General features: G+C 36.8%; 1 protein-coding gene across 2 annotated transcripts; it reads left to right on the top strand.

The window, feature by feature from the left end:
* Positions 1 to 705: 705 nt before the first annotated feature.
* On the top strand, positions 706 to 22,922 carry LOC143895265 (uncharacterized). 2 transcript variants are annotated; one of them, XM_077402291.1, is made up of 9 exons: positions 706 to 1,298; positions 2,744 to 2,899; positions 3,020 to 3,477; positions 4,096 to 4,342; positions 7,922 to 8,134; positions 8,214 to 8,466; positions 9,188 to 9,387; positions 10,467 to 10,625; positions 10,701 to 22,922. In XM_077402291.1, the coding sequence occupies exons 1-8, from the start codon at positions 1,161 to 1,163 to the stop codon at positions 10,599 to 10,601; spliced, it is 1,800 nt and encodes a 599-aa protein (XP_077258417.1). In that variant the 5' UTR covers positions 706 to 1,160; the 3' UTR covers positions 10,602 to 10,625; positions 10,701 to 22,922. The 2 variants fall into 2 exon arrangements, with proteins under 2 accessions (XP_077258417.1, XP_077258416.1); XM_077402290.1 differs by having other exon boundaries at positions 707 to 1,298; positions 10,467 to 22,922.
* Positions 22,923 to 24,551: the final 1,629 nt, after the last annotated feature.

The raw sequence follows: 24,551 nt of genomic DNA, 5'->3' as shown, positions 1-24,551 counted from the left end.
AATAAAGTAATCGAAGAGTATGTGTAAAAGCTTTTTTTTCAATGTGATTAAACAGCTCCGAAATTTGATGGAGTATACTGTATCCGCGTTGACAACGGATTTTGACGCGTTCGTTCCGCGAGTTTGTTTCTCCTTATATTACATGGAGCACAATTTGCGCGGAAAAGCGGAACAGTATAGTGACAAATAGACATTTGTATTCATTTCTTAAAATTGTGTTCACGTAATTCATTGCAATTTTTATTAATATGCTTATCTTTTCAGCTTATCTATTGAATACAAGCATTTTAATCAATAAATACCGTTAAAAATTAATATTTTATAATTCTCCGTTCCGCTTTTCCGCTCAAAATATGCTCCATGTAATATTAAGGCATTCAAAACAGACGGAACGGATCGACGGAAATCTAGTAAATTTTGTCTTCCGCGCTTCCGCGTTTCCGCGTTTCCGCGCTCCATGTAATGGCACCCTTAGGGTTAGGTTTACAGATCTCCATTGAACCCGCGCCTTAATAAAGGCCATTGCACGTAACAAAGTTTTAGTCATAATCGTAAGGCCGTAAGAAAATAGACCAATTACAGTCGATTATTCTCCTCGCGCTTGAAGAATAATCAAGTGTGATTGGTCTATTTTCTTACGGCCTTAACGATTAAAACTAAAACTTTTGTTACGTGCAATGGCCTTAATGGCCTTAAGGCGTAAGACGCTACGGCAATAATCGTGCGCTGGTCCTAACGTAGATCTACGCACAAGAAACGTAATCGATTGTATCTTGGAATGAGGTGAAAATTACAAAAGTGAACAGATTTACTAGATTTCGACAAATAAAATCGTAGAAACTCTAGTAAATTTTCTCACTTTTGTAATTTTTACTTCGATCCAAGATACACAATCGACCGGCCTTTACAAGTTCTCTAAACCCAGTCAGCGCGTTCCACGGGGTTCGCCCTCTTTGTGCAGCGCGATTCATGGCGGTGCGTGTACTGTGCCGCTGACAATGAGCCGCGGTGGTGACTGTGATAAGTGATTCGTATAAACCATCTTCATCGCTGAACGCGAGCAGTGGCAGTGGAGAAAGATCGCACGTCGGCCGCTGTTGAGCATACCTCTTGATGACTCGCGCTTTACGTGGGCCGCAGGCAAGCCGGAGCTCGCAATTATGTTCGATGTACCGCAGAAGTTCTACGAGCTGTGTCGCCTTTGTTTATCCCTGGACGATGTCAAGTATTCCATATTCGAGGAAAGGGGCACCCAAGAGAATTACGCCGAGAAGATATCGGCGTGCTTGTCAATCACGGTGAGATTCGCCGTGCACCGCGGTGATTATCCGCATTTCATCGGACGCGACCATCTGTGGTATATCTTTTCGGCGCGGCCGTGTATGCGTCTCTCCGTCTGCGTCGTTCTCATCGTCGCCGTGCTATCGTCCTCTCTCTTCTTCTCCCTCTGCATCCGTATCCGTACGCTCACTCGCTCACACGCTCGCTTGGCTTTAGAGGTGCTCTCGCGCGCGCGCTCTACCGCGAGACTCGGAGTCGCTCCTTCACTCGCCGTTTCTGTCTAGCACGCACGTTCTCGGCGTTCTCGCATTCGCGATCGCACTCGCACTCCGCGCACTTGGGCGACCGCGTCACCGCGCGGCTGTGTATGTGTGAGTGTATGTGCGCGTGCCACGAGAGAAAGTTTGGCAAGAGATGTGTCCGCAAGATAAGCCGACGAGCAGCAACGGCATTTAAAATGGCAGTGATAAGCTCCGCGCGAGCGTGGCAAGCGGAACTACAGCCGCGCGAGTCATGGAGGGGGGAGGGGTGGCTGCGGCTCCTTATTTGGGTGGCCTGTTATCATGTTTCACACGCGTATTCCGTTGTCATGCCGCGCGTTATCCGCACCGCTCTCGCCTTTATCGGCGCTCCTTAATGTCCTTTTAAATAGCCAGAAGCATCCATTCTGACCGACGTGCGATGCCGATCGGGAGACACGGGCTCTCGATATAGTATTTGCAGACCCAGTTTTTATGTAAAACTTTACGTCAGACACAGATCGTCCTCCTATTCGTGATTATCCTTACATAAGCGAGAACTAAATATGCTGAATATGCACAGTATATCGAGACCTTACTCTCTGTTCGATATTTTATTTAGTAGGATGTCTTAAGGACTTATATCGATCAGTGCTCATAAGATTTTATTAACCAGTAAATTTTTATTAAAATTATATATCAGACGTTATTTTTACTGTAAAGTTGATAGTTAAGATATTTACTAGAAAATAAGTTGATATAACTTACTATAATAAAAATATATCTGCAATTAACTTGCAATTTTCAATTATTCTCATTTTTATTTTTATAACAAGGATCTTATCACAGAAATTAATTTTGAGAACATTATAGTTTTTGTATCACTCATTTGTTACAACAATGACAATGACATAACTTAAAATGTCTGAAAAACAATGTTTTTTCAGAAAATAGGTTCAAATGTTTAGAATCATTAAAATTTTGTAATATTTTTAAATGCTATTTTGGTATAAAACAACTGATTGCAGAGCAATACAAATATTTAACTACATATTAGTGTCAGAGCTCTTCTTTCAGTGTACAGAATTCTCACTATTATTTTGCAGACAACTTTAAAAATGACAATTGAGTTAGTGTCAGAGAGTTATGTCATTGTAGCAAATGAACAGTACCTACTCATCGCTTTTGTTATTTAGTTTTGTTACACGATATATTCTTGATAGGTAAAAGATGGTGATTTCTTACCACCGATTATCTGCCATCGGTGTGTATGTAAGTTGAATATGCTGGACAACTTTCGCGAAGTGTCGCAAAAGTCTGACATCATACTCAAACAGTACCTGGATTTTTTCAAGCAGCAGTCGTCTCATGACGAGCAGGTATTGGATTTGAATTGTTTGAGGTTAAGTAACAAATTATGCGTCGTTTCGTTAAAATTACATTGAATCTATAAGCAAGAAGATAAATTATATACATATACCTTTTCTCTGTGTTCTTAGAAAGAGTCTTTCTCCACTGCCAAAGTAGCGGGCGAGAGCCCTCTGCAATCGTTCCTCGAGTTGAATAGGATGTTATTCAATGAGGAGCCTAACTCCGAGCCGGCCAGCATTAATCAAAACGTAATACCTCAAACTCAAACGCATCATCTAGAGTTGCAGAGCAATGATATGCGAGAACACGATAATATTAAGTGCGAGCTAGACGATGACAGCAGTTCCAACAGTTCCGATCCTGAACGACTGGAAATTGAAGATCGTGACGAACAGGATGTCGAAGGCGAGGAAAATGGTTACGATATGACCGTCAGTAAGAGAATTCGAGTCGAGAGCAACTATGATGGCTCCGAGTCCAACACGGCAAATTGTAGTCCAGTTAATAGAATGGATACGCCAGAGAGCAACTGCTCTGATACTAACATCGATCAGGAAGCGACAAAGCTATGGCAAGCTCTAGCCAAGTAAGTAAGCCAAACGTTGCTGTTTGTTCGGCAAATATTTGTTCACTCGATATCTGCTCGGTAGTAAGGTGTACAAATGTATCCCGTGTGAGTTGTTTACAGATAAGATAAGCGACATTGTGTATTTAATTTTCAAAGTCAATAGCGAAAGCATTGCTATATTATACTAATTCAATATTATAGCTACACTTTTTCAACGTATTACATTATGTATGATTACGGTCTCATATTCTCACGTTATGTAAAAAATGACTAGTTATATAAATAAACTAGTAAAATTTAATCACTTTACTTTCATCATTGCTTATCGAAGTAAATTTTGTTGTCAATATTTCTATACTAACAAATTTGTTTGTTGTATTCGAATTTTGATCAATAAGTCGTTTCAAATCTGACTCAATTGCCTCCTTATATTGCGAGTTATTTTGTTAAATCTGGCGATAAAATTACGAACGAGTATCGCCATAATAATCGTCTTGCTAATAAGGGGGGGGGGAGCTTATGATCGCAAATTATAAATTAAACTGGCAATAAATATCATAAGCCGCTAGACATTTGCAATCAGTAAACTATTAAAGTTATGTAATTACACACGTCCCTTCGTATTTTGTTACGCAGCAACAGAAGTTTGGAAATTACGCGAACAAACGGTGATAAATTGAACAATGGATTCACCGGTGAAGCGACCAATCTGCTGCGCTCTTTGATGAACAACAGGCAGATCGGTATCACTGCGATTGATTCGGACAAGATATCCCCGCAAATCAGATTTTATAGGGATACCCAGGGGACAGCTACCGAGCGTACGTTGGCCGATTTCCCTGTGCTTGGTAATCGTACCAATATAGGAAGCTTAGAAAATAAGGTGAGTGAGAACCGACCACAAGTTGAACATTTCGGTAACTAATATATAAATAAAGATAGAAATCGCGTTAGTAAAGAAAGATAGAAAGAGAAAGAGAAAAATTTACAAACACATGTGGATTAAATAAATAGATAAATAGAGAGAACAATCTGCAAATATGTTTGCATTTTTTTGAATCGTTTTGTGTGATTTTTCTGCGCGTAGCAGTAGTGCCTTGTCCTGCCTCGTCCTAAGCAGACAAAACATTTCTCGAAAATGCCTTGCCAAACGCGAACATCTGTACGTCTGGTAAATAGAGAGAAAAAGGGCCACAGGTATAGTGGCGGGAAAAACTCAGGTCATCGGTTAAGCCGCCAGTCGGCCCATCGGCCGATCGGGAAATTCTTTTAAACCTATTCAGGACATATTCCAGGTAGAATTCCGCAAATAAGTAATAGATAATTGGGAACTCTTGGGACTCTGTTCGCACTCTGTTAACGGATATCAAGATATGAAATATATCAGAAAGATTCTATCTTATTAATTAAGAGACAAATATTGTTAAAAATTATTTTTCTTTAACTGTCTCTTTATTATTTTTGTATCTTTTTTTTAATAATTGCATCAAAACATCTTTGTAATTATAACAATCCTCTTTTTTTTCCATATAATCTGTTTTATGAATTACCTACAAATTCATGATGAAATATTCTCAAATAAATTATATTGATATTATTAAGAGAAAAAAAAACAGTTTTTTGTTGTTGATTTATATATTGGTAAAATACTAAAATTATGTAATTTATAATGAATAAATATTTATATGTAAATTATAAATATCTATTGTAAATTATTTAATTTTGATATTTTGTCAACGCGAGTGAGATATCTTTGATCTCGAGATGCTTTTATTTCGACGAATTTACAAACAAAGATCTCCTGACTGTGCATTTGGGCTCTTTCTGTAGTATCGTCTCTTTGTTCTGATAACAGGTAGATCGTAAATTGATTGTAGTTATGCTCTTTTGAGTGAAAATAACAATGCATTGCTGCCGAAAGACGTCCTTTTCTCGAATTTTTGGCTTAGTAAAATAAAATGCATCCTTTCCTTGAAATCTTCAACTAATTGCAAAAATAAAACATGTATTAATTTTTTCCATCCATATGTTGAATCCGGCACCGACATCGTTAAATTTTATATAATTTTATAATTTTATATAAATTTTATATAAATAAAAACATAATTTTAAAAACTGTAAAATTATTTATAGTTACGATTAAATATTAGTTAGGGGAAAGTAGGGGAATGCGTATGGGTAATAGTGCGCACCTCAAGTTTAAGGTAGGCGTCTCGCTACGTGCTAGTCATGTGACTGTTTGTAGGTTTTCACGTTCAGAAATATATTTCAGGCAATTTTTGCTAAGGGAAAAATAATTTTATGAATTATGGTGTAAAATTTCATACGTGCCAAAGTATGTTACTTTTTCCAAATTATGTGATTTTTCTCATTTGACTCCGTTTTGATCAGCTGATCATGCGAGTCGTCGAGAAAGGTTACAAGTGAGGTTACATCTCCTTTTCGATTGAATTTTGACAATTACTGAGAAAGGGTTTCAAAACGCATGACAGGGGTGTCAATTACTATCCAATTCGGCTAAGAAAGACGAGCCTCATAACCTGCAACTACAGTGATTAGCCAGCGGCTTGCCAAGTCTTCCCAACCTTACCTCGACCAAAGAATGTCTGCTCGATTACCGCATTTTCACTAAAATAAACTAAAAAATTAGCAGCGAAATCTCCGGTAAACTATATATTTTATGGTTGCATCGGATTCTTCGAAATCTAATGTACAAAAAGCAATGTTTTTTCTCACTTCATCTAATCGAAAAATGCGAAAAATATGTGATTGAAACCGTGATAGAGCCTTCTTTTTCTGGCCGTCTGTATGAAGTAATGCAAAATTTGTGATTTTCGAGATCGATTTTCTAGAGTAAATAGTCGGTAAGGAGCCACAGAAAAAATCGACTGCAAAGCTGATCATATAATTTGATATAAAATCCAAAATCGAAAACTTTATCTAATACATGCCCTGACGAGACGACTACCTTAAGACTGACGATAGCTGACAACACGTGGCAAAATTTCAAAGCTTACATCAATTCTAGATAATATAGATACATTTTATCTAAAGCTTTGTTTGAACAGAGGAAGCGAAAAAGAAAACGCGCCCATTTCCTTACCATTTTGAAGCGACAGGAGTTAAATTCGTAAGTGGGCAATTTTTATTTGCTACTGTAATTGGTATAACATAGTGAAATATGATCATGGGAACCTTTTGCCGTATTGGTCCCATAATTTTATTTGTGGTTCGCGAGTAATTGACAAAATTGTCCCGGAATAACAAATCGGGGAATAGTGCGCGGCTTTTATTTATGTCGATTTTATGTGTACATATATAGTTTATTTATGTTTGAATTTATATATATTTATGTCGAATTAATTGTGCGTTGAAGCCAGTTGAGTCAGTTCTACTCGCAAAAAATTTTTGTTCAAATATCCCTCCATTTTTAAAGTTTTGCATTTAATTTCCAATTATTTATCATCACTCACATTAACAACATTTAAAACTAATGATTTAAGCAGAAAAGTTCGAAATTTATCTGCTGCAGACACAAATTTTTCGCACTATTACTCGCCACTTTCATTTTTGCCCGACTTTGCATCGTCCTAAATATCGCTCAATAAATATTTAACAACAAAATTATTATCAAGTATGAATTCACGTACTTGTAGACAAACGTTTAAAGGTTCCATAGCTGCATTTAAAAATTAATTGTAACTATAAAAGCCATTTTATATTAACAGATTTACCTTAGGTGCGTACAGGTATCCCACTTTCCCCTATATAGTTGTAACTATAAAATTATTAAGGCCTCCGCACAATGAAAAATATAAGGAACAAGGAACAGATATTAGCGATTAGGAGGACTAAAGAATCAAGAATAAAGTTGAATGCACGATGAAAAATACAGGCAACAGAAACAGGAAATAACACAGGCAATAGATTTTTAACTTATCGGAAGCCGTGTATTAATGCTACACCAGCTTTATTCCTAATTTCTTATTTCTAATTGCTAATATTTGTTTTTTGTTCCTTATATTTTTCATTGTTCGGAGGCCTTTAGGACTCATGCACAATGAGAGGAATAAGGAACAAGGAATTAAACATAGAGAAAATTCATAGTCGCATCTTTTTTCAAGACACGATTTTTATGAATTCTATCTATGTTTAATTCCTTGAAGACCGTGTCTTGAAAAAAGATGCGACTATGAATTCTCTCAATGTTTAATTCCTTGTTTCTTATTCCTCTCATCGTGCATGAGCTCTTATAGATACAACTAAATTTTATTTTATAAAGTCGATTTTATTTATTTAAAAAAACTAGGTTTACTTTTTCATCCGACATAGGCTGTTACATATTACGATTGATTGATATATAAGACATTTATAAGGTTAAATAAGTATAAAATGTATTACTTGTAAATCCCAAAAAAATTTTGGAAAAATTTAATGATGAGTAAAATGATGTTATATGCAGTCTGTACAGAGTGCTTCGATAGACAGTAATCCGTCTAGCCCTGGCAGTATTGGTCGTAAGGAGATGGCAACAACGACGAAAGGTCGCAGGAAGCAGAGCTATCCCAGTAAAGCTCCAGCAAGCCCGGACATTGTTGCCAGTTACCAACATGAACATAACAATGAGGAGCAAGCGCATGATTTTACCACATGGTCGAGCAAGATAAAAAATAAGGTATTTCTCCCGTGCAAATGGTCTGTTATTGCTCATAAGACGTTATCACTTGCTCACAATAATCGATTGGTGGTTTTAGATGGAGCAAGATCAGAAGCAACAGTTCGATCAGCAAAGCGGTAACGTGGCGAAAAAAGTTGATATGTCTTGTACAAATTGCGGCACCATGACAACAACCATCTGGAGAAGAAACATGAAGGGTGAAATGGTGTGCAACGCTTGCGGGTTGTACTACAAGCTGCACGGCGTTAATCGTCCGGTTACCATGCGAAGGGATACTATACATACACGCAGACGCAGACCTAAAGGCGAGAAACCAACGAGGCATAGAAGTAAGAGCTTCTTAGCGATTAAATGTTTAGTAAACAGTTTCTTTTGCAACAATCGTTGAAACATTTAATATAATTTTTTAATATAATAAACTGCTTTTTTAATTCGTTAAACACTCAGAATTTGTTGTTAGAATATAATCTCTTTTCTGCGATGGGAAAAAAATTGACTATAAAAAATTGACTACAAATAAATATACATATTGAATTATTTATATTGTAGTTAACTTTTTGTAGTTAATTTTTTTCACATCGTAGAAAAGGGATTATATTTTAACTTGATAAATTTTGGGTTTTTAACGGATTAAAAAAGCAGTGGTTTTTTGGTTTTATTTGTACTTTATATATATATATATATATATATACATATAGACATATATTTATAATACTTTAAAAAGAAATCAAGACTAGCGTGTCTCCAAATCTCGAAAGTTGAACAATGCTCAGATATCAATCGAATTCACTGCTATTCCAGTTAGGAATATGCCGCGTTTTCATTTTGTTACTTAATTTACATATGAGTGTATTAGCAATCTTAACAGTATTCTCAACATAAATATGCAATTAATTTTTAATTTTAAATAGTTTTTCATTGTTTTTTTAAGTATCGTTTATTATTAGATGGTCTTAATTTCTTTGAAAAATATATCAATCTCTTGTGATATGTATGGAAATAATCCATTCTTACGAAATTAATATGTTTATTATTATTATTATTATTTAGAAAAAGGAGACTCAGTCTTAGCATCTCAGTCTACAAGAGAACAAATGGATACCGAGAGTGCGGATATGCTGAATGCTCTTCGACAACAAATTCATCCTCAGCTGATGATGCATGCAGCGTTAACGCCTACGCGCATACCCGGTGGCCATCCGCCTCCACCAGTTGCTTACTCAATACCTTTATCTAGTTACATGATTCATGTAAGATGCTTTGTCATATGTTCGAGTATTGGAATAAGAAGTATTCTCGTATTCACATTTAATGTGTTTAGTGAGACTTGGTTAAAAAGACTAAATATTTTTTTAAGATATTGACAATGGCTCGGTGGATTAAAAATCAAATAAAGACAATAGGGGTTTGTGAGCCAAGCTAGGTTAACCCCTTGAGTGGCAGAAAAATAAGCATCAAACGGACAAAAAATGGCAAGATAAAAATTCTGTCAGATTTCTATGAAATTTGGTATTAATGGGTTTTTTGGCTCACTGAGTACGAATCCGGGGTCAAAGTTCAAAAATTCAAAATAGCTGATCCAACTTCTTTTGAACTAACTGTCCTTTTTTGAACTTACTTGATCGACAGTGTTTGACAGATTGACTTGATCGAGGGCTTGATCACTCGAATTTTGAGTGTACGCCAGATTTCAAGTACCTCTCAGACTTGACTGTCATTCTTTAGAACGCAGAAGTTTATTGCATTATTCCAAATTTAGAAGTTGCCATATTGGATCTATTATTTTGAAATTTTGACAGCAAATTCGTATTCAGCAACCCAAAAATCTTCTAGTACCGAGTTTCATAGAAATCCGCTAATTTATAAAAGTTTTCAAAATTTTGGGTCGCCATATTAGATCAGCCATTTTTAATTTTGTAAAGCGGGGATACGGTGAGCGAGGAGCACAGACTTTTGCATAACGCATAATACGTAAGCATAAGAAAATTGATTGATCCATATATTTTCTTATGCTCACGTATTATGCGTTATGCAAAAGTTTGTGTTCCCCGCTTAATTCTGATCCCAAATTCGCATTCCGCGACCCAAAAAAATCTGTAAGTAGTAAGTTTCGTGAAAATCTTGCTAACTGGAGCAAAATAAAACAATTGCGCGTATATGCGTCACTGCCACTTAAAGGGTTAATGATTAAACTTATGAAATTAATCTAAACATTTTTTATCTAAATACTTTTATATTTAACAAAATCTTTTATTTGAATATTTCTTATTTTTATACTTTTTTTTGCTGCGGATTTATTCTTATCAAGCACGATTTATTGTATTTCTAGCAACATGTAAAAACCGAGGAACGTATGCAACGGCACTTGTCCGTGGATGAGGAAGCGGACGAAGGTGACGAGGAGAACGTTTCCGATGTTCCCCTCAATCTAGTGGCAACTTCACTTTCGGAGGAGATGCATTAAGGAAAAATCTGATTTGGCGCTTAGGTATGCTTTCTCAACGATGTTTAGTCTGTTCGGTGACGTTTATTCTGGATGGATTTTTAATATCCCTCCTGGCAGACTCAGCGTTTTCCCCCCAAGAAATCATTCGCACTGGGGACTGTGACGACGTTCCGTGGAAAGCCATCAGGCTCACGCCGCGGCATAATGCGCACGATGGAACGAGATGATATTAATTACTCAGTATTAATTATTCAAGATGTACATATATAAATATAAACATACATACGGGAATACACGTACACACATACACAGTATACGTACACAAAACACAGATAAAAAACACACGCATATGAAAAAATATTTTTATATAAAATTTTATATGTGCTCTCGCCCGTTGTACATAAACGTACCGCGGATCCAACCGTGGTGTCGCTCGGAAGTGCTCGTCGTTGTCGTCGTCATCGTCTTGTTTCACATTGTACGCATCTTTCGATCGGTTGTGTTATGGTGACGGTGACAGCAACAGCAACCTCCAACGGCGTACCTGCGACATCGTTACGGCTTCCGACATTTAATTGTGTTACGCTCCAAATTTTAAGGTCCTTTCAAAAGCTTTTATACGTTGCGCGATGAATGTTGGATTTTTCACTCTAAAACCCCTTACACAATACGAGGTGATAGCGATAGCGATAATGATAGTGATAGTGATAGCGAAAAGCGATAAAATTGTCGACAAAGCTACAGCATTGATACACGGCTTCCAATAGGTTGAAAATTTTGTTGTTATTGCTATCGCTATCACTATCGTCTCTCATTGTGTAAGGAGCTTAACAGGATTGAAAAAAAAGAACGAAAGTACTATTTATACATAATATCAAATATTACAGGCAAAACTTTCAAATAGTACATTTGGAGGACATAATCTCAGAAAAAAAAACATTTTGTATCTTTAATAATCTTGATTTTATTATTTAAACTTAATCACTAACTTTGAACGTATCAGAATAGAAAACATACTGACCATGATTTTCTCTAATATAATTAAATTATAATTTTGTATTAAATTCTCTGTAGAAAAACTTTATTTATAAAAATAGTAATGCATATTACTATTTTTACTATATTTATTATAATTTTGCTAATAACTTTACTCATATTGAGTAATCGTAAGAGAATTTAATTGAGATAAGTTACATATAAATTTAAAACACAAAAGAAATTGGTGAATATTAGCAAAATTAAATGTTAATTGCATTTTACTCTAATTATATTGAATTATAAATGTAACTTAAATTAAAACAAGTCATATTACATATATATATATATATATATATATATATATATATCACTTCTATATTGTATAAATTTTAATGGGTTATATCGCAACTGTTTAGTTTTAATATTATTTATAATTATGATTTATTGTAATTTTTATTTGGCGTCTTTTTCAAAAAAGAATTGTATTACAAGTAGTATCGAATGCTATTTATTTTACAACAAAGGTTTAAAAACATGGTGAAAGATCCCACATTTCATACGCAACATTTTAACAGATTCGTCTAATGACGAGAAATTTGGGCGGTTGACAATAAAAGGTATTAGATAAAGATCGGCGTAATAGGGGATACTTCGGGCCTGAATAAAAAGCAAAATGCTAGCAACTGTGTCACAATATGACGTGCCTCCTCTCGTCTCCGTTGCTCGGAGGTGGCACTTGTGGAGCCTTAAATTAGAGACCTGTAGATGCTATTGTATTACGAGACTGCTGTAACTGTGCGCGAAGATTAACATTTTTAAATTTTCATCCTCTCGGAAAAAGACTTGTACTTAATCTCGGACCGGATACTCGCACGCAATTATCTAAGCTAAGACTCTGGAAGCAATAAGAAGCACGGCGTGACGTATACATATATACCGTTGTTGCCGTTATTGTTATTACGGATACTCACGGTTGCGCGCTCTCTCTTCCTCCTCTTCGATCTGTCTCGACGATGAACGAGAAACTTAAGAAAGTAATACTTAGATAACGTTTACTCATACGCCGGATATGTTAAAAGTACACAAATTTTAAGACTCCGCTGCTGCTGCGTAGTCAGTTTAGAATCAGAACAAGGAGAGGCTTCACTTTAACAGTGTACCGGAAATCTAGTAAGGTTCTATATCTACCTCTTGTATACATTTATATGTCATTTATAATAAGCGTAAATCTATTCATTTTTCAAAGTTGAGATGAATTTGGATAAAAGTTTCATTTTGGTCTTCAATCGTCGAGATACACGAGACGAAAACAATTGCAACGCGATATATAGAGGCTATGGCTATTTTAAATAATATTTAGAAGAGGATAAAAAATCACCCATGCATCTTGATTGTCGTATTTTTCTAGAACACCGGCTGTAGATTTTAATTTCTCTTTTTCTCTTATCCCAATCCGAGTCGCGCACATGAAATAACGAAAGCGTGATGGACCGGGGTCTCCGCCGTTTCTCCAGAATTGTACAGATAACGCGTCAAGGAACGGGTGTTAAGCGACCTTACATAGCGCATAATACTATGGCCAGTGCATCTATTCATGGTATCATAATATTTAACGTGTCGTATACCTAATCAACATTGCCAAAAATAGATTTAGTCTACGTACGTAGGATAGTTAAGCACGTACACAAAAAAAATTTAGCAATCCTTATTCTACTCTCCCCACTCCCCATCCCCACATACACACGCTCCCATCTTTCTTTTTTTTTCCCTTATTCTTTGTTTCCGTCTTTCTCCATCTACACACACACATACACACACATAGATCTCCATCTTCCTGTTTTTTCCAAAATCTTCAGAACTTTGTTCATTTATTTTTGTTTCCTCCTAATCCTTCTTTCTCTCATTGCGGAGACTCTCGGAACGTCCTCGTGAGATTTCGAAAACAGCTCGCAGCAGCCCGCGGAGTATCTTAGCGTTAGTTGTGTTATCAAAGGAACCTTATAAACAAATACTTTTCCTTGCTAAGAACGCCATTATTTTCAGCTATAAACCGTATCACCGATTTCCATAAAAATGTCTATAATTACAAGATAATAAATGCAAAATTCAAAATAAGTAATTTTTTAAATACTTGATTTTTAAATATATTTAATTTAAAAAATCGGAAAGATGCATTGAAAAATGTTACTATGAAATTTTCTCGGGCTTTTTCTTCTTTTCCTTTTCTTTTTTTTCAGAGAATGTAACTTTGGAAATAATAGGTGAAAAATGGCGTTAATATTCAGGGAATATTCTGTATATACATATGTTGAGAGAGAGTATAGCTTGGATTTTCTCTAAATATTTTACAAAAACTGCCCTTAACATTGAGTGTTTCCGTACAATTTACTAATATTAATCAATACATTCTGCACATTAGCTGTCGCAAATTTCAAAATTAAAAATTTTTACGTATTAATATAAATCGGCTTTGTGATATAAAATTATTTTATATACTAGTGTCAGTGCTACATAAATTCTTGTCACAGACTGTGTTTCTCTCTCAATATGATTATATTATATATATAAAAACAAATGAAGGAGAAATTAAACTCATGAATAATTTATATAGTATGATGTTAGAGTAGGCCATAGATAGATCTTTAATTATGGAATCTTTAATTATGGAATATATATACTTTTTACATAAATCTTTGAACTTATTTCAATTTTTATTACCTATGCTTTACATGTGGAAGTTATTTATTGCATTATATTTATACATACTAATATGATTTTTAAATAATATTAATACTATTTTGTGTTTTTAAATATACGTTATTGTAATATATCTGCACAACACAAACATAGATTACACTGCTCTTGTACTATATTTTGTGGTAATACCTATGATATGTCTTCAATAACTTACTTTTTACTTTAAAATAATCGACAAAAAGGATTTACTGCGTAATTGAGTTATAGCTTTGACGAAAAATATTACAACACCTAGTGAAAACAAGTCATGAAGCTCATAAAACATAATGTTATTTTAACGTGACAAACTTGACTGAAAGATTTAACAATTTGACCATGGACTCTTGAGTAGTACGGAAACATTCATCGTTAAGACCGAATCATTTTCAAGCTCCGCTGCCAACGTACGTGTATAAATATATACAAACATCTGTACTATATACAATTCTATATGTATGTACACGCGCGCGCGCATACGCATACGAGAGAAATATTCTATATTATTGTATCTTATCGAATATATGTATATTGAGCGCGCGCGCGCGCGTGTGTGTGTGTGTGTGTGTGTGTGTGTGTGTGTGTGTGTGTGTGTGTGTGTGTGTGTGTGTGTGTGTGTGTGTGTGTGTGTGTGTGTGTGTGTGTGTGTGTGTGTGTGTGTGTGTGTGTGTGTGTGTGTGTGTGTGTGTGTGTGTGTGTGTGTGTGTGTAATCATGTATACATATATATTTACGCATACATGAATGACAATAGCATCATTGAATCGTCGCGTCGCGTCGCGTTGCGATAAATTCACGGTTGAGACGTACAAAATAACCCAGACAACATGTTCAAAATCGGGACATAAGACGTCTTAAAGACATCTTTATTAAGTCATCTTTGGGCATCTTTAAGACATCTTTAAAACGTCTTACGATATGTTGTCTAAAAACCATCTTAATGTTGTTTTACTATCATCTTTAAAGGCCTGAGAATAGCTGACTTATAATCTTAAGACAAAGTTTTATGCTTTAAATCTTTGTTTTTAGGAACGCACAATACTGTCTTGTGTCTCAAGTCTTAAACGAGTGTACGAAGTATCAATATTTTTGTAAGACTTGAGACACAAGACAGTATTGTGCGTTGTTAAAAACAAAGAATTAAAGCATAACACATTGACATTGATTTTAAGACAATGTATTATGCTTTAAATATTTGTTTTTAGTAACGCACAATACTGTCTTGTGCTTCAAGCCTTAAACGAGTGTACAAAGTGTCAACATTTGTAATACTTGAGATTGTGTGTTGCTAAAAACAAAGATTTAAAGCACAAAACATTGTCTTAAAATTATAAGTCAATCATTTTGCTCAGGCCCTAACGCACAATATTGTCTTGTGCCTCAAGTCTTATAAATATTGACACTTCGTGCATACGTTTAAGACGTGAGATACAAGACAGTATTGTGCGTTACTAAAAACGAAGATTTAAAGCATGAAACATTGTCTTAAAATTATATAAGTCAGCTATTCTGCTCAGGCTCTAAGACGTCTTATGCCCCGATTTTAGACATGATACTGTTTGGGAAAAGCAGCAATATGGAGCTTTTGGTCTCATGTTAAACGACCATCCTTCCATTTTGATATGTACTTGATGTCCTCTCTCTCTCTCTCTCTCTCTCTCTCTCTCTCTCTCTCTCTCTCTCTCTCTCTCTCTCTCTCTCTGTCTGTCTGTCTGTCTGTCTGTCTGTCTGTCTGTCTGTCTGTCTGTCTGTCTCCCTCTCCCTTCCTCCCTCCCTCTCTTTCTCTCTTTCCTTTCTCTTTCTCTCTGTCTCTGTCTCCTTCAAACAGAACACAGCTCGTCGGGGTCGCACAGTGGATCGAAATAGACGAGACAAATTAGCTTTAGTTTTAGTGTATTGTCGCGTTAATCAAAGCTCCCCCGTAGCTTCCGGTTTTTTCTACCTTTTCTACAAGACGCAAGCAAATCGTCTAGAAGTGCCGTAGCGTATCCTCTGGCGTGAAAAAGCTTGAACTTTATAATTATTTAATACTGTAAATATTAAGCGGAGAAAGAAATCGATAGTAAGCCGAAAGCTGCTGACGCTAAATTATCCACGAGAGATATGGAGTCGCAAATATAACGCCCGCGTTAAAAGTGGCTCCGTAATATGCTCATGTAATATGCTCGGTAAATCAGACAAAGCTTGAAATGACAAACGAAACGTTTTAAAGGCGAGACGGGGAAATAATCTATATTTATAAGCGGCATCGGCAACGTTTTAGGCGTTACAAACGTCTACATTTTTTGATTTTCGACGTTTTTGGAGAATTTTTTTCGCCGGTTAGTGCCGAAAAGAGATCACTGTGCAGATCGCGTAGCGAATTTAGCGTCCGTCCACACGTCTCATGAGACAACACTACGCGAATTTAGTATTATATGTCAATAGTATTACTTGAGATCCGAAACCCTCGGTCGGTCCCAGTTCCATCCTCTTGTTCCGGATGGGGACAAACGAGCTTGCTTCATTTGCGGGGATACGTGCGCGACGAGTCAGGGAACTAATCTCTCCGCGCCGGTTCTCGAACGTGTCGACCGAGAGAACTGCGCTATAAAAATATCACTTTATATAGTAAAAGGAGAGGTACGATGTCGTTCGCGGATATATTAATGTGAAAAACGATATGATTTCGCTAAGATACCTCTTCCCGCTTCGTAATTGGCACGTTGTAGATTTTTGGTCATTAATCTTACACATACACACGTATACACGTACACGCATCTAGATATTATATTATTATTATTATTATTATTATTATTAATTGAACAATTATTTACATCATCACTAAAGCATAGGCATATTTAGGTTTGAGCTCTCTACTAAATGTGGAATTAGAGAATATTTTTTATAATCATTACGATCTGAGTATTGCTATTATTATTAATTATTATTATTATTATTAATTATTATTATTAGCACTATTACTATTATTATCATTGTCGGCGACGTTGGTTGAGTATATTAGAGTCAATCAGCGACGCTGCCCTCCTCTTATCTTGTCTTCTGTTTTAATTCTCTCTTAAGATCTTTTTTTCTCTCCAGTATATATAGTTTACTTCGCGAGTAAGCGCCATGAGTTTGTTTCGACAATGATAAGGCCGAGGCTTTTTATATACATGTTTTTTTATGTATCAGTATTCTACGCGTTTGATTTTTTTTAGTGGATAAGCGATTTGTTTAACCGACGCTACTTAAACTTTCCCCCGACACACGACGACGAGATTTACATTACTTAATTAATTAAATTATTGACTTTACCCCTCCTCTTCTTCTCTTGCCCGTTTTCTCCTCTCTCTCGTTTTTTGTACATCTATTTGTTATGGTCTTCTCCTTCCCCCATCCCTCTTCATCCCTCCTCCTCTTCCCGCGTCTCTTTTGGAATATTATTTAAATGCTAATTTATTATATCTCACACGTACATCCATACGTAAATACGTACAGACGTACGTATATACATATACATACACACGTACATTTACAGATTTATACATATTATCTTTTGTGCGATGAATTTTGGCGACGACTGGCTTAATAATTTATTACTTATTATTACATTGTATGAACGTAAGACACGATCGCATATATAACACGCAATGCAGACCTCCTCTGCTTGCAGCCCTTTCTTTCCCATACGTGAGCATGCGTTTCAGCGCGCACGGCGCGCAACACAATTTCGGCAATGGGAACGAAAGGGTTGAGAAGTATTAATTTTTGTAATGATCAGGCACTCGTTTATATGCCTTCATGCTCATTCATTCGCATCTGTGAACTTGTATTCGCCTTATTCGCGTTGAGAGCACGTTGTCGGCGCTTTTGGTGCCTTTGCCGCCTTCGAATGAATTCACGCGATGCCGAATAGTATTTCTCTATTTCTCTCGACGAAAGTGTAAATTTCATTGTCGACACGATGATATGAAATTTTTGTAAGAGACGTGAAATTTTACACATACAAAGAAAGAGCTTGTAAAAGCGTTACAGGGTCGGGTCGATCCGGGCTGAATGGATGATGGCTTGATTGGCATTTCGTCGTCGATAGAACTTAACCAATGTTTCAAGCACCCACGTTGTAAACTGTCTAAATTGACTTCATATAATTATAACACGAAGGTCGATTTAAATTATTAAAGTAACATTTGGAAAATCGATCGATCTTTACGTGACCTGAACAAATAGTTGAGCGTTAAATTAATAGCGATTACATTATATTTATAACAAAACAGTCTAGAGTAATAATTATTTGTGTATAAAAGTAAAGAGCAAAAAAAGTTCATCGAACCGAAAGTTTGTAAAAGAAACAGCAAAGTGTATTAATCTTCGCAGAAGCGGAGATTAACGATTAATCGTCGCGATTGACGAATGATCGCATCATGTAATAATCCATCCATCATTCGCTGTTCAGCTCGGTTTAATTGTAAGGTTCAGCTTGCGTAGCCACTTTGTCTCTTCGGGTACCCGCCGAAAGCTCTTCTTTCCCGTTAAGCACGAGTATTAATCCCAGTCGATTGACTGAATATTTTTTTAATAAAATATATTTGAGCGACCCAACTGGCTAAAATTTCTCCTTTATAATATCTCACAACGTTTCGGCCAACATCTGGCTCTTTTCAAGTGAGGAATATAACAATAATTATCATTGTGACTTTGACTGTTGTAACGTTCGGACGCATTTGACAAGATGTTCGGTTTCATCTATCTCTTGACTAATTGTATCTTTTACTTCTGCTTTTGTCGACGCATAAAACTTCTTTATGAAGCATGATGTATTTTGGGAACTATATTAAGCGACATAGGATGTATATGCGTGGAGTGCTGGCAATAATTATTGTTATATTTGTCACTTGAAAAGGGCCAGATGTTGGCCGAAACGTTATGAGATATTATAAAGGAGAAGTTTTGGCCAGTTGGGTCGCTCAAATATATTTTATTATTTTTTGATACTGGCGAAGAAATGTCTCAGTGAATATTTTTTTATTGCGAGTTGTAATACGATGTAAGACAGTGTGACAGATGGCAATGAAATTGCAAAGAAAAACTGCGCGAATGTATATTTTGCACAAGACGCGGCGGCGAATTGCGAGGCTTCGATCAAACGAAAAACTTAATCCTATTGTAAACTATTATAAAATTTATATCGCGACATTCTCGCGTGTCCTACGTGGAAAATGAGTCGTATGAATGTAACTGGAATACGCGGTTAAACTCAAATAATATGTGCCAAAACAAAAGAGGTGAGAAAGATTTAACCGAGTACTCCGTAGGTGCAAGGAATTAGGATAAATGTTTGACTTGTTCTTCCCGGCGTGCATTCTATCATGAAATGATTGAATGTATTAAGGGTCTACAGGAGTAACACTACCGATCTCTGTCGGGTTGCTTATCTGCGAATCCGTATTTTATTTATTATAAATTTTTTAAGAGCCAAAATAGAAAATCTGGCTCTGTACCGCCTTCCGGCTGATCTTACTGATTAAAACGAGCATAAGTTTAATGAGATTCGTTAATTAATTTGGCTAAAATTTGGGAAAAACCTTTTCTAAGCAGCTTTTCAGGCTTGCTTAGAGCTGCAAAGCTGCTTAGGAACAGTTTTTCCCAAATTTTAGCCAAATTAATTAACGAATCTCATAAAACTTATGTTTGTTTTAATCAGTAAGATCAGCCGTAAGGCGGTACAGAGCCGGATTTTCCATTTTGACTCTTAAAAAATTTATAATAAATAAAATACGGACTCGCAGCTAAGCAACCCGACAGAGGTCGGTAGTGTTACTCCTGTCGACCCTTAAAAAAGAATGCTTTAATGAACGAGTTTTTATGTGCTTCTTTATTCTTGCTACACGACGAGATATTTCTTTTTTGTTATTCTCCGGAAACGCTTTGTACATATGTTATGATAAATAAGATACAATCGTGAAGCGATTTCATATAAAAGAATATAATAGCATTTTTTATATCGTGCTTTGTTCTCGAGAAGGAAATTTGAAAATCGGAAAATTAATAACATCTTTTTTACGTCCAAGCAATCGTGATGTTCTCCAAATAATTCGTCATCAACATTCGAAATATTTTCGAATATTTAAAAAACTAATGTTGGATCGTATATTTTACTCATATTTGGTAGCGTTAAATAATTGATATCGAGTTATTTGTAAGTTATACTGCGCAAATCTCGAAATAATAAAACGCATTATTGATTTTCCGATTTTTAAAGTCGATTTTTCCAAAGCATAACATATACGCGTGTGAGATAATTCTATCCTTTTGACTTATTTTCTCATCTAAAATTACCTTCTTCCGTTATAATAACGGGACACTTGTAAATATTCACACACTTGTCCATGGCACGCACGATTCAATTCGCATATTATAGTTACATCAATACGAGAAAGAAACAAAAACGAACTCTTTTTTTTGTGATGATTGAAAGAGCGAGTCGTGGGACACACGGGAATTCCGCAGCACCAATTTAAAGGATTAATCAGGAAAGTCGAGGTGGAAGCGTGCGAAACATAGCAATAGCGAGAAATTACTTTTGTATTTATGATGTATGCGTAAGTTAATTCGGGCTAAGGCCAGCAGCTGTTGAGATTATTCAAGGTTGTGTGTATCATAAGTATTTTGAATTGTTGAATAGTAATAGTGTAAATGGACATTATAGGCGTTGCACGATGCGGCCGCGCCGAGAAGAGCGAAGGTAACTGCGGAAGTGCCGGTCGTTATTCTTGGCGCGGCTACTTTGTCTCCCGAATATTCGAATCCAGATCCCTTTCTCTCATCACGGTATTTCATCTTATGTACAATTGATTTTTTTTAAATTTTATTTTTACTTGCTCTATTTTTTAATGGATGTACGCGGACTGGTCTTTTTGCGCAGACACACACGCCAGCCTGCAATGCGCGGATATACAGAACACGTCCCGTAAAAGATATATATCAGTGGCACTAATCCAGAGGATTCCTGTTGTTGATATACACCTTTAGGGGGATTTGCAAAAGCGTATGTAGGGCGGAGCTGAATTTTCTTTCGATAAACTTCTGAGAGTAACGTTCACAAAATGTGACAAGAATATGAATGAATTTGTGGCCAGATAGCTATCTGCTTCGAAATAAATCGACAGACTCGTATAATTATTGGAATTATAAATTCGCTGTCCTATTTCTTGAATTGAGAATGGGAATACCAGGAAAATGTAATATCGCATTTTAAGATAACAGGATAAGCGAGAAAGATACACGGAGATCCAAGAACTTACGTACCTGAAAGACCTACAGTCTAAATGAATAAAAACAAAAGGATATGTCGATTCGAAAATTGTATTCTTTGCCAATGAGGCATATTTGAGCCGTTTATGTATGCCCGACTCCGTAAGATAATTCAAAGATAACGAACAATAAAGAGATTGCTATCACTTAGGCAGTTGTAAATAATAAACGTTTTTATATATTTAGGTTATCGCGCCAGCACAGTATCTTTTGTATCACGTAGAAATTTGCGAATCGACTAGACTTCCGGTACAAATGCCATTTACATACCTCATTGTAGAAATTTGTTTATCGAGTTTGGCTTCACCATACACAAATACATGTATGTGTGTGTGTACACACACACACACACACACACACACACACACACACACACACACACACACACACACACACACACACACACACACACACACACACACACACACACACACACACACACACACGCACGCACGCACGCACGCACGCACACACACACACACACACACACACATATATATCTGACGCTGCATTGTAGACACTCGTTTAATTTATAAATATCAACAGCGCACTTTACGCGATCTCTCTTCCATGACAAGTGTACCTAATTATTTACTTACGGATTTAACGAATCATCAAATCGCGTTATTTCCTTCCTTTCTTCCTGCCTCCCTTCCTTCCTCCTTCCTTCCCTCCTTTCTCTTTTTTTTCCTTCTTCCCTTACTATCTAGCTCAAATTTAGAGCGCATAATATTTTTCTATTTTCTACTTTTCCTCTCTCTCTCTCTCTTTTTTCTTTTTTTCTTCCATCTTTCCTTTCTTCCCAAGTTTTTTTATATATTGTAACGATAGGCGATAACGCTGTTAGACGTTTTAAGGTATATTTATTGGGCTGCTATGTGATTTGTTGGAAATTATTTTGAGAGAACTTTTTTAATTCGGAGAGCGGAAGTGCCCAGAGGTGCAGCTGCAACGCCGGCGGCCTTAGGAATAATGCAATGCGATGCGATATGATATGATATAATATGATTCGATGCGACGTTTGTTGCGCACACGCGTTTGTATTTAATGTGACTATTTTGCGAGATTAGGTTTTGTGCAACAGCGTGTGGTAACAGACGGGAAATGATGGGCAAAGAACCAAAATGTATAATTCGCATTCGCCGATCTGAAACCTTCTTCTTATGATTGGCGTATTCACATCCATTTTTATATGCAACGCATTAATAAGCATCAAAGAGTTTCCTTTATCCGCAACCCGGATGGAACGACTCTCGAGGCATCTTGTACTTGCAAGGGCATTGTTGTGATACCACAGATGCAGCTTCATTGAAACTTGAATAAAAAGAAGTAATGCGTTAACAAAACGATGTTTGTTCATTTTCAATTACTATTTCAGCTACTTTTGTTGAACTTTTGTATTACAGTCATACAAAGCCTCCAAATTGATCCTTCGTATTAATTGTTACTTTACTATTTTAGAATACGCGATCGCGCGGGTTCCGTGCTCACATACTCAAAACGAGAAAGTTATGTTCATTTTCTAGCAGATAACTGTGTTTCATAATAGCAGGCACTCCAGAAAATAATGTATTTTCTTCTACATATTATGTCCTTCTAAATTTTAGTTGTTACATTATTATGATGATTTTTTTCTTTGTTTTATTTTTATTCTGTCTGTGTTCTACATAATCATATTTGTTAAAAACAGGTTCTGTAAAGTGTGCTACAAATTTTTTTGGTAGAAAGGTTCTTTGATACAGGATTTGACATAGGGTAACTCCGGTATTTACGCCGCGCGGGGATTTACGCCACAGAAGTCGGAAAAAATAGAAATAATAAAGATATTTGCTAGCAATCACTTTGTTATGAGCTTTTATGCCATATTAGTATTATATTTGATAACGATATTCTCTCGATAATCTCTGTCTGTCCAAACGGGCTCGTTGGTCGATTCGCCCAGACACGATCTCTTCACTCTCAGTGCTCAGGATGTCGCCGCGGCTCGTGGAATAAGATACTCTCGGGTAGTTTAATAATAGGCTTTAATAATCTGTTCAATTACACAGGGGGTTCTCGCTATCGTACGCTTACGCTCGGTATCTTGGCCTCAGCCCTACGCTCAACCGTCTCGCTCGAACTCCCGTGTCTCACTGCCCACCCTCGCAACTTCTCTCTCTCGCTCTCACTCACACCATCACGCTCGCTCGCTCATTGGCTCTCGCCATTACGCTCTCTTATTGGCCACTGCCAACGTACGCTCTGCTCTCTGTCTCTCTCACTCAGTACTCGCTCGTTATCACTCGGCCATTCTGCTTATTACTCGTCCTCGGGTAATGTTGTAGCAAAATCTCGCAAATGCGCTGGTTGGCGTCTCGCCCTGGTCGAACGTCTCGGTTGTGGGCTCTCTGCGCTCTCTTCTTTGTCCTGCTGATTATCACTTGGGACTCTCACGAACTCCTCATCCTCACGATCTAATTTACTGTTTCCGTCGTTGCTTCCAACAGGGACTCCACGTCGTCTTCATCCGACTCTTCGTCATCCTGCGGTCGCCATATCTTTAATTGGCTCGCGTGTGCGGTAGAGGCATACCGTCGTCCCGGCTCGTCTTGACGCAGGTCAGCTACTTTGTAGGTGTCCTCATGAAGCACTTGTGTGACTAACAACGGTCCTCGATATTTTCGCTGTAACTTCGTGCTCTCGCCGGTGGCGATCGGCGCTACTCGCATGTAAACTATATCTCCCACGTTAAAGCGGATGTTCTTCGCCCGGTTTCGATCATAATGCTCTTTCATCTTCTGTTGCTCACTAGTGATTTTATCTCGTGCCGCCCGCTGCAGCTCTACTGGTGACGTATACGACGTACTCTCGTCAGTAATTTTTCGAAGTTCTCCCTCCTTTCTTCGTGCTTGGTAGCCGTAGAGTAACTCGAAGGGGCTCTTTCCCGTCGTTGCATTTGGGGCATCATTCAGATGACATTGGA

Source organism: Temnothorax americanus, unplaced genomic scaffold (genome assembly GCF_048541705.1).
Source record: "Temnothorax americanus isolate GAGA-0224 unplaced genomic scaffold, ASM4854170v1 Scaffold15, whole genome shotgun sequence".
Lineage (NCBI taxonomy): Eukaryota > Metazoa > Arthropoda > Insecta > Hymenoptera > Formicidae > Temnothorax > Temnothorax americanus.
The sequence above is the reverse complement of the archived record's forward strand: the minus strand, read 5'-3'. Positions and strand labels throughout refer to the sequence as shown.

Excerpts from the sequence above, each read along its gene's own strand:
- LOC143895265 (XM_077402291.1), top strand. The coding sequence starts at position 1,161 with ATGTTCGATGTACCGCAGAAGTTCTACGAGCTGTGTCGCCTTTGTTTA. Across the intron at positions 2,900-3,019 it reads AGTCGTCTCATGACGAGCAG|AAAGAGTCTTTCTCCACTGC; the intron begins GTATTGGATTTG and ends CTGTGTTCTTAG. Across the intron at positions 8,467-9,187 it reads GAAACCAACGAGGCATAGAA|AAAAAGGAGACTCAGTCTTA; the intron begins GTAAGAGCTTCT and ends ATTATTATTTAG.